We start from the raw sequence: 10111 nt of genomic DNA on the forward strand, positions 1-10111 counted from the left end.
TACTTTCCAAACAATCAAGAAGAAAAAGGTATGTTGCTCAACATATATTTCAAAAAGATAGTATGTCGAGCCGTATCCAAGTTTACATTTGACAAATTAAATTGAAAGAAGCTAAAAGAAAGAGTTATTACTTCATTATAAAAAAAAACAAAAAACTTAATCAAAAGAAAGAGTTACCACTACAACAAAAATTATCTTTAACAACAATTAATAGCTTAATTGTTGCTAAATATGAATTTTCAGAGGCAATTGGTACTCTATATATATGTCCCTAAAGTCTATAGCAACATTGAATGTAATGACAATTAATTAATGTCGGTAATGGCTCTAGCACTCTTCGTTAATGTGCATATTTATTGCCGATAAAAATTATTTTTGTTATAGTGTATTTTGGACATTTGTTAGTTTCAAGAAATCTTGATCTCTTATTATGCCTAAAAAGAAGAGACGGAGAAATATGACAAATTAGTTAACTTGAGGTGAAAGTAGTGGACTAATTGTCTCTATACTAATATTCTACGAAGAGTGCAATGACGTACAAAATGCTTGTACCTAAGAAAAAACAATCAAATAATATACTAACTCTAGAGAGCGATCTGTTTGGTTCTTTTAACAAACTTCATCATTGGTTCCGTATTAGTTATCACATATTTGTTGTTGTGTGCTATCAAATATAGCACTACCCACAATCAATTTTCCCAAAAAGTATATGAAGAAACCTTTAGAAAGCTCAAAAGAGAAGATAAATTTTCAATCATCCTCACAAGAATTTTTAATAGAGTTAAAAAAAAGTCACCAAAATAGCAAAAAGAAATTGCAATATACATGAATCACTATAACTTACAGTAAAAGATTAAGTTCCACGAAATATGAGGAATGAAACACACTTCATAAGAAGCTTGAATAATGTATTTGAATTCGACTCCCCAATAGCAAAAAAAACCTACAAATAATAGTGGCAAAAATAAAAGTTTTGTTTATTAAAGAATCAAATGTAATGAATTCAACCATTTCAGCAGCGTTATGAGTTTTGGACTGAGAGGTGCAAGAGTAGTAATGTCGCGTTGCAATTAAAATCAATTTTCTTTGTTTATATGAAGAAACATGTAGAAAGGGACAAAAGTGAAGATCAATTTTCCTTGCTGAAATTTTTAACATAGTTTAAAAAAAGTCACCAAAATAGCAAAAAGAAATTGTCATAGTTACATGAATCACTATGACTTATAATAAATATTAAGCTTTATGAAACAGGAGGAAGAAAACTTTAAGGAATGAAACAAACTTCATAAGAAGCTTAATTCATGTATTTGAATTCAACTACCCTATAGTGGAAAAAACCTACAAATAATAGTGGCAAGAAATCCCTCTATTTATATACAATAAATGATAGTGTGAACAAATGTTTATTGTGCCTTATCGGAAATGTCACAACTCTTTGAAATACAACCCTTCAGAATGTCACAACCTTTCATAAAAGTCACAACTCTTCATAAAAGTCATAACTTTTCGTAAAAGTTACGACTTTTCGTAAAAGTTACAACTATTCATAAAAGTTACAACTTTTCTAAAATTCACAACTTTTCGTAAAAGTCACAACTATTCATGAAAGGGAAGACTAGTTTAGGAAATAAATAAATTCAAAGGGAAATCTTGTTTGTGATGGCGCCACTTAGGCGGACCTAAAATTCTCTTTTATATATGTATGATATATGATATATGATTTTTCAAAACAGAGAAAAAGATGTGCTTAAAAAAAGGAAAGAAAAATGTTGAGTTATCCATTAAATCAAAAGTATTGTCTTTACAAAACTACTAAAAATATGAATGAGCTTATAAAACAAAATTTATAAGTTAAAAGAATTTTGACTTATGAATTATTTTTTTGACTTATAAACAAATGCTTAAATATACATTATAAAAATATTTAAAAATTATTTTGACTTAAAACCACTTATGTAATTTTACTAGGTATATTATTGTTTTTATAAATTTCATTAAAAAAGACTTTCTAGAAATATTAATGATCAATCCTCACATGTAAATTGTTAAAGATCCAATAAATTCAAGATTGATTCCTTCATATGTGTCGATTGGGCAATCAAAGACAGATTTGTCCTTGAATACATCAAAGTAAATAGTAGTAGATAAGAAATATTATTAGCATAAATAATTTCAGCATTACTTTATCCCCTATTTAATTAATGTATATTTTACACAAACTCCATAATTTTAACGTTTAAGAGCTAATTACATTATATTCCTACTTTTTTTCAAATTACAAAAATCTCTTAAAATTTAAGGATTTCGAATACATCACTCAATGTCTCAATACATTACGTCTTGATTTTGGATACATCATTCAACGTCCCGATACATTGCATCCCGATTTCGGATACATCACTCAACTTTCGATACTTCTTAAAATTTAAGGATTTTGGATACATTACTCAACGTCCCAATACACCGTGTCTCGTTTTCGGATACATCACTCAACGTACTGATACATCACGTCCCAATTTTAGACACATCACTCAACTTTCGCTACATCGCATTCTGATAAATTACTTTTGGTTATACAAGACACAACATTTCCGATACATCGCTCAACATTCCGATACATTATTTTTATTGATACAAAATATACATGTCTCAATATATCGCGCTCCGATTGCGAATAGAAAAGAATAATAATTTTTGTAATTTTTTCAAATGATAGAAAATTTTAGAAACCATGATAAACTAAATTGTGCATTTCGATAATTTTTTCCTTAATTGTATTGTTACAACTCTATAAATGACTTTTTCCGTGGTACGTTTGCGAGAGTAAATATTATCAAAACTCATTTAAATTACTACCCAACTATATTAATAATAAAAAAGAGTATGAGAAAGTAAATAATGTAACGAGAAAGGGAGAGTCCAGAACCTAAATGATGAGAAAAAAAAATTCAACTTTCTAAACAATTAAAAATAGAAGCTTAAAAAACTTAGGGTTGTTTGGATGAATTTATAAAAAATAATTTATCTTACTTTTGATTTTTAAATTTTTTTGACCGAAAAGTAAATGCTTAAAAACACTTTTACAGCTTTTTCAAACACTTTCAAAACTTAAAATTACTTAAATAAAAAATGCCTAAAAATAAATCAATTCAAAAGACCCTTAATAATGCATTTAAGTGATGTACTATTTTATTTGTAGGAGGAAAAAGGGTATGAGAGAAAAACAAAAAATAAGGTGGTGACAAAAAAGGAAAAAAAACTTGTCTTGTAACCAGTGTAAGATGCGGGAGCACAATGCTTGTTATATACCGTTTCCGTTTGTAATAAAGTGATGGAGTATATATAATCTCCTCCTCTTTTGCTCTTTTAGCAAACAGCAACAGCACCTGGCAGAATCATGTCTGCTACCTTTATTTTTCCTGCCGCCTCCTCCTCCTCCTCCTCTTCTTATCTTTCAGGTTTGCGCTCTTCTACTGATGAACTGATCAGCAAGTTTTTTTTTTTCCTTCCCACTTAATTTTGGATATATATATATATATATGTAGTTGTTAAGCATCAAACGATTCGTGACACAAATACACTCACAACCAACACTATTCCTAGTCGCCGCCTGGATGGGGGTTTGAGTTTCACCCAGCATTCCCATTTCACCGGTAAGTCCTACGACGTTGGAAGTGATTATATATGCTCTCTCTCTCTTAATGTCCATTTCTTTGTTTTAGCAGCTTGTGTAGTTGATGCCACCCGAGGACCCGATTTTGCTCTTCAAGTATGATTCCCCTAATCTGTGCTAGCTATTAATATATATTGGTTTGGTTCTGAATTCAGATGATTAATCCTGTAGTAAAACTAAATTGAATTAATGCAGTGCAATGAGGCGACCAAAGAAAGAATTAGGAAACTGTTCCATAAAGTTGAATTTTCCGTTTCTTCATACGATACTGCCTGGGTTGCAATGGTCCCTTCTCCACATTCTGCTAAAGTCCCATGTTTCCCTGAGTGCCTACACTGGGTGTTGCATAATCAACTTGAGGATGGATCATGGGGCCTTCCGCATCACCAACCCCTCTTACTTAAAGATGTTCTTTCCTCTACTTTGGCTTGTGTGCTTGCGCTTAAAAGATGGGGTATTGGTGAACAATTAATTAGCAAGGGTATGGATTAGAATCTTCTTTACCTAAAACTCCCCTCTCCCCTTTATCTTCTTCACACTACTGCATATTGTTGTTGCAGGTTTACGTTTTATCGAGTTAAATTTTGCTTCCGCTACTGACAAGGACCAATATTCTCCAATTGGATTTGATGTCATATTCCCTGGCATGCTTGAATATGCTCAACACTTATCTTTGAAGCTTCATTTAGAATCAAGAGTCTTTAATGAACTGCTTCATAAAAGGGCTATCCAGCTCACAAGGTATATTCTAGATTATTTCTGTATGAGCTAAATGTGGTTCCTACTCTAGTCTAGTTATATAAATCTGATGTAGCATTTATGTGGTTGGAGCCTAGCTAAGTTATTAAAAATATAGTGCAATTTGAGAGGGTAACTGAATCGTTCAAACTTGGGTATCATATAGATTCTCGTGACTAACTTACTATGCTTCAATGAGAAAATTAAAGTCTTCAAGAAAGAAAACATTATTGGGTTCTGATTCATATTGACCTCAGCTTATCCATATTTTCATTGAAGATTCCTTCTTCATGTTAGGTCGTATGACAGCAGCTCATTGGAGCTTAATGCTTACCTCGCTTATGTGTCAGAGGGAATGGGAGAACTTCAAGACTGGAAAATGGTTATGAAATATCAGAGGAAGAATGGTTCGCTATTCAATTCACCATCTACTACAGCTGCTTCTCTTATTCACCTTCATGATTCTGGTTGCCTCGATTACCTTCGCGGTGCATTGAAAAAGTTTGGGAATGCTGGTAAAAGATTTGCACATTTATTTATTTGTGAAAGTTAGGATGGCATGTTGAAGCAACTTGTCTAATGCCTATCTTTCTCACAGTTCCAACTATCTATCCAATAAATATACATGCACGCCTTTGTATGGTCGATAATCTCAAAAAACTAGGAATTTGTCGGCATTTTGCTGTGGAAATTCAGAATGTATTGGATGAAACGTACAGGTAACCTTTATAACCACAGATACCCTTGGGCTTGTAGAAAAAAATTAGTCCTGTTAGATTGACTCTCTCCAAGCCTACACATATGTAAGTTTTTATTTTTACAAGTCATGACATTAGCCACAAAACAAAAAAGATGCTGGCTGCAGGGGGAGGACGAAATCTTCACAAGTGCTGGCACTTGTTCCATGGCATTCAGGATATTGCGTGGATATGGATATAATATCTCCTCTGGTACTTCACTCGTTTGTAATCATATCAGTTTGTTCTCTTATAATGTTTTTTGTTGTCAAATAGTTTTGACGAGTTTGTCTACATTATAGATCCTGTAGCTCAGTTTCTGGAGCAAGAGCAATGTAGTGGGCATTTGAATGACATATATACTATGTTGGATTTATATCAAGCTTTAGAAATGATTATTGCTACAGACCAACCAGTTTCAAAGAAATTGAACTCATCATCCTTACAATCATTGATACAGAGACTATCAGGTGAGTTTTATCCTCAAAACGGACTCACCAAACAGATCCATGAACAGGTACTTGCCATAAGTTGCATTGTGTTTAGCTCATACTATTGTTATAGTCTCTTTGATCTAGGGCCAACTGTTACTGTTGCTTATTTTTAGGTGGATGATGTTCTTAAGTTTCCTTCTCATGCGAACTTAGAACGGGTAGCCAACAGGAGAAATATAAAGCACTATGATGTAGATAATACAAGAGTCCTAAAAACTTCATATAGGTAACTTCTTCAAATTTTTGAGGACTGATTTTGTGATTTTTTGGTTATCTTGTGCTCCTTCTCGTCAATTACTCTTTTTCATCGCATTTTGGGGACAGTTCATCAAATTTTGGCAACAAAGATTTCTTAACCCTGGCGGTAGAAGACTTCAACCTTTGCCAATCTATCCACCGCAACGAATTAAAACAACTTGAGAGGTTCGTATCTCTTTGAACCTTGATAACTAGGTGGAGCCAGTTGTCCCTGAGTTGTTTGATGATAGTTAGATCAGAGGTGGTATATTTATTGAAGAAAACGGGAAAAACTTAAAGCAAATACTACTTCTCCCAAATGTTTTTTCTTTCCTTGTTTGACTTCTTGTCTTTCAACAATAACTTCTGTACATGACAAAAGTGGAAGTTGATTTCAACTCAAATGTAACCTTTGGCTCATAAGTTTTCTGATTTTGTTTTCCTCATTGCTTGCCACTCTATCCTGTTGAAAAAGTTATGATATCATAATGCAAAGAGATTTCTTCTTGCTATAGCTTTCGTGATGTGCAGATTTAAGTGTTATGTGATATCAGGTGGTTAATGCAAAACAGATTGGACAAGCTGAAGTTCGCCAGAGAGAGATCTGCATACTGCTACTTTTCTGCTGCAGCCACAATTTTTCAACCTGAACTATCTGATGCCCGCATGTCATGGGCCAAGAATGGTGTACTTACTACAGTGATTGATGATTTCTTTGATGTAGGAGGTTCTATGGAAGAATTGAACAACCTAATTTTGTTGTTTAAGAAGTACATGTTTTCGTTCATATTTCCTTTGTTCTTAATATTCCTTGGTGATTTCATCTGTGTCTTTTTATTCAAATGCCTTGGTCTTTTTGGTAGGTGGGATGTAGATGTTAGCACTGACTGCTGTTCGGAGAGAGTAGGCATTATATTTTCGGCGCTTCACAGTACTATTAGTGAGATTGGAGACAAAGCATCAAAGTGGCAAGCACGTAGTGTGACCAGACACATAACTGATATTGTTAGTCTCTTTATCCAAAAAAGTCTCTTTGCATTTTTTGATAACTAATAGAGATTTTGCACTCTGACATTCATATTTCATAATTCTCCCACATATTCTACACTGTTTACAACATGGCATGCCAATTGAGGTTTTTTATTTTTTCTGCATAGGGATTGTAGGGAAGAAATTTACTATGTGGGGTATGACATGCCAAATTGAAGTGTAAAAACAAAAACAAAGAAGGGCCTAAAATGCCCCTCAACTATTTGATTGGTACAAAACTACCCTTCATCCACCTTTCGGCCCCCAAATACCCCTGACGTTCAATCACACTGAGCTCCAATTAGTTTCAAATATATATCTACCAGCTCACTCTTGGATCTTGGTAATTGATGATGTTAAATTACTTTGCCCTTACAATCTTATACTCCTTTGTCCTATAATACTAGAATTCGTATGGTTGACTTGGTTAAATTTTGGTCTACTGTCAGACGTTGGTTTGTCTATCTTTTGAAAACAAATATTTCAAATATAGAACCACGTAAACTAACTATATTCTTCTTAACTTAAACTGATCAAAGGATAATTAATATCATAAAAGACAAGGAAGAGTATTGTCGACCATATGATAACAACTGGGTCAAGTGTTAAGGTCTTAAGGAATAGACGGAGTAATCTTTAGAGGAGTGTATAAATAGAGAAAAAGACTCTTTAACACTTGCATATTTGATTTACCACCTGAATAACTATTTCATAAAGTAAGTTATAAATATACATATGTTTTCACAAATGTATGATTTCTTAATAAGTAGTCCTGTTTTGTGTAGTTTTAAGAATGTATATTTTAAATATTTCCTGTTCATTATGTTTATAATCTATCATGACTCATGAATCAAATGCATCTGACACGATGAGCTGATCCCAAGGTACTATTTTTCAAAATAAATGGCAGAGTTAATCGAATGGGATATAAAGATTAAATAAGGACAACTGGGTATTTTGAAGTGGTTGGTCCGATTACTCAAATCCAACGGTCAAACCAACTCTTTTTTTGAAATATTTTTAAAAAAGAGTTGGTATGACCGTCAGCCCAACTCCTTACCAACGTACGTGGAATTTCACAATGAAAATTGTAGTAGGAGGGAGGTTATTGCAAATTTTAACTTAGAGGGAGATCTCCTGGACTTCGAGTATGTAAAAGGGAGGTTAATGTGGTTAGGCCTAAGAAAAAACTGCTAGAAGAAGCAGTGTGAAAGATGAAAGTATGCCACTTAATGTAGTATCATCTTTCTTCAGTAGACTTCGCTTCCCTTAACATTTACAATTTTACCTGACTGGTTTTCAACTTGTAAAACTTGGTCCGACTCATGAATTCAACAACATATGTATTCAAGGATAACTTTTGTTGGCCTTTATAACTTTCCCAGACTAATACCACCTATTGCATTTATAACATGATGGCATCAACCCCTTCTCTTCAGCAGTGAGCTTAAGAAGTGGACCTTCATTAATCTATTAGTCATGCTTTATTCTATTTTCTAAATGCCCCACTACTCGTGCTGGGAAGAGAATTCTTTGATGATGTGTTTGTTAGGCATCCAGGCATACACGGTTACTGTACCTTTGGCATAGCTGCCTTGCTGTTCAGAGCATATTTACCTTCAACCATGCATCATCCAGATTTCGTTGACAGCAGTTCTACTATCACCATAAGTTACCATATAGGGTCGACTTCAAGATGCTCTTTCTGTCACATAAACAATATCCCTCTGCAATGAGAGCTATTGGGTCCTTTCTATATCTGAAGATTCACACAATATCGTTTGTTTACAAGTGCTTATGTCTAATTTCAATTTGTGTTTGGAAAATCAGGTAGAAAATTCTTGCAGTTGATTTTTTTATTATTATTTATTTATGAGTTAAGATAAAATTATGTTTGCAGTGGTTGAATCTACTGAATGCTATGTTAAGAGAAGCTGAATGGGCTAGAGATATGTCGGTGCCAACATTGGACAAATATATGGCCAACGGTTATGTATCATTTGCCCTAGGACCAATTGTCCTTCCGGCACTTTATTTTGTTGGGCCCAAACTCCCAGATGATGTTGTGAAACATCCTGAATACCATAGTTTATTCAAGTTAGTGAGCACTTGCGGACGTCTTCTTAATGATATCAGGAGTTTTGAGGTATATACATGCTTAATCATTTTGCACTCAAAAATTCCTGTGCTGGTTCGTCATTCCCTAAGTTTCTTGACCTCTTAATTTATTTTTTTGCAGAGAGAGTCGAAGGATGGAAAACTAAATGCTGTAACCTTGAGCGTCACTCATGGAAATGGCAGAATAAGTGAGGAAGCAGCCATTGAAGGATTGAGTCACAGAGTTGAAATGCAAAGGAAAGAACTCCTGAAATTGGTTTTGCAAAGAGAGGGCAGCGTAGTTCCAAGTGCTTGCAAGGATTTGTTTTGGAAAATGAGCAAAGTGTTGCATCAATTTTACATCAAGGACGATGGTTTCAGTTCAATGGGGATGGCCAATACTGTGAAGGCAATTATTCATGAACCCATAACTCTTAACTACCTTGGGGATTCAAAACTAATTACTGATTACAATTAAGAGGTCTCAACCCCTTAGATTTCGTGCTCTCCTTAGCCAGTGCATGCACAACCATTTCTGTTTTATAGTGCAAACAGGTTAATAGCATGACCTTTCTTGTAATTTTTTGGTGTTGCTATGCATACTCTGTGGTGTGTGAACACGGACATTTCAGCATATGTCTGCTGCTGATTTTGAGCATGTCATCTTGATTTGATGGAACTTGATAGCTGTACTTGTCCCTCCCGTCCTTGGGAAGCAAGGCTTTCATGGGTACTTCCACCTATAAGTTGGATCCATTTGACACAATCTGTGAGCACAAAGTTGATCACTTAGCTTTCAGTTTATCTCCGCAACTCAAAAGAGCTGCTTCCATTTTGGACTTGGTCACTACTTCTCCTGCCACTCCCAAGTCCTAAACCTACATTTTCATTGGCCATCTTCATTTTCGTCTCCTCCTTCAGTTCTATCATTCTGTCAAGGTCTCTTTGGATAACCAAACTCCCTCCCTTGTTCAAGATTTCTTGCTTACTTGTCCATAGATAACACCTACTCATACTGATTTCCACAGCTACATTTTCCTATTCTCTAACAGGTCCTCAATGGTGGTGAAACATGTATACATTAGTATCTATATATTTGGTTTATA

General features: G+C 34.2%; 1 protein-coding gene across 2 annotated transcripts; it reads left to right on the top strand.

Annotated features, from left to right (window-relative positions):
• Positions 1–3346: 3346 nt before the first annotated feature.
• LOC125876304 (ent-kaurene synthase, chloroplastic) lies at positions 3347–9505 on the top strand. 2 transcript variants are annotated; one of them, XM_049557450.1, is made up of 15 exons: positions 3347–3458; positions 3546–3653; positions 3723–3769; positions 3869–4154; positions 4234–4414; positions 4709–4926; positions 5010–5130; positions 5264–5361; positions 5451–5665; positions 5756–5868; positions 5967–6065; positions 6434–6649; positions 6743–6884; positions 8809–9054; positions 9148–9505. In XM_049557450.1, exons 1-15 carry the CDS (start codon positions 3398–3400, stop codon positions 9481–9483), a joined length of 2487 nt encoding a protein of 828 aa, XP_049413407.1. In that variant the 5' UTR covers positions 3347–3397; the 3' UTR covers positions 9484–9505. The 2 variants fall into 2 exon arrangements, with proteins under 2 accessions (XP_049413407.1, XP_049413408.1); XM_049557451.1 differs by having other exon boundaries at positions 3366–3458; positions 3726–3769.
• The last annotated feature ends 606 nt before the right edge of the window (positions 9506–10111 follow it).

Source organism: Solanum stenotomum, chromosome 9 (assembly GCF_019186545.1).
Source record: "Solanum stenotomum isolate F172 chromosome 9, ASM1918654v1, whole genome shotgun sequence".
Lineage (NCBI taxonomy): Eukaryota > Viridiplantae > Streptophyta > Magnoliopsida > Solanales > Solanaceae > Solanum > Solanum stenotomum.

Coding starts and splice junctions, on each gene's coding strand:
- LOC125876304 (XM_049557450.1), top strand. CDS start 3,398: ATGTCTGCTACCTTTATTTTTCCTGCCGCCTCCTCCTCCTCCTCCTCT. Junction 3,654..3,722: donor CCAGCATTCCCATTTCACCG/GTAAGTCCTACG, acceptor TCTTTGTTTTAG/CAGCTTGTGTAGTTGATGCC. Junction 3,770..3,868: donor GACCCGATTTTGCTCTTCAA/GTATGATTCCCC, acceptor GAATTAATGCAG/TGCAATGAGGCGACCAAAGA.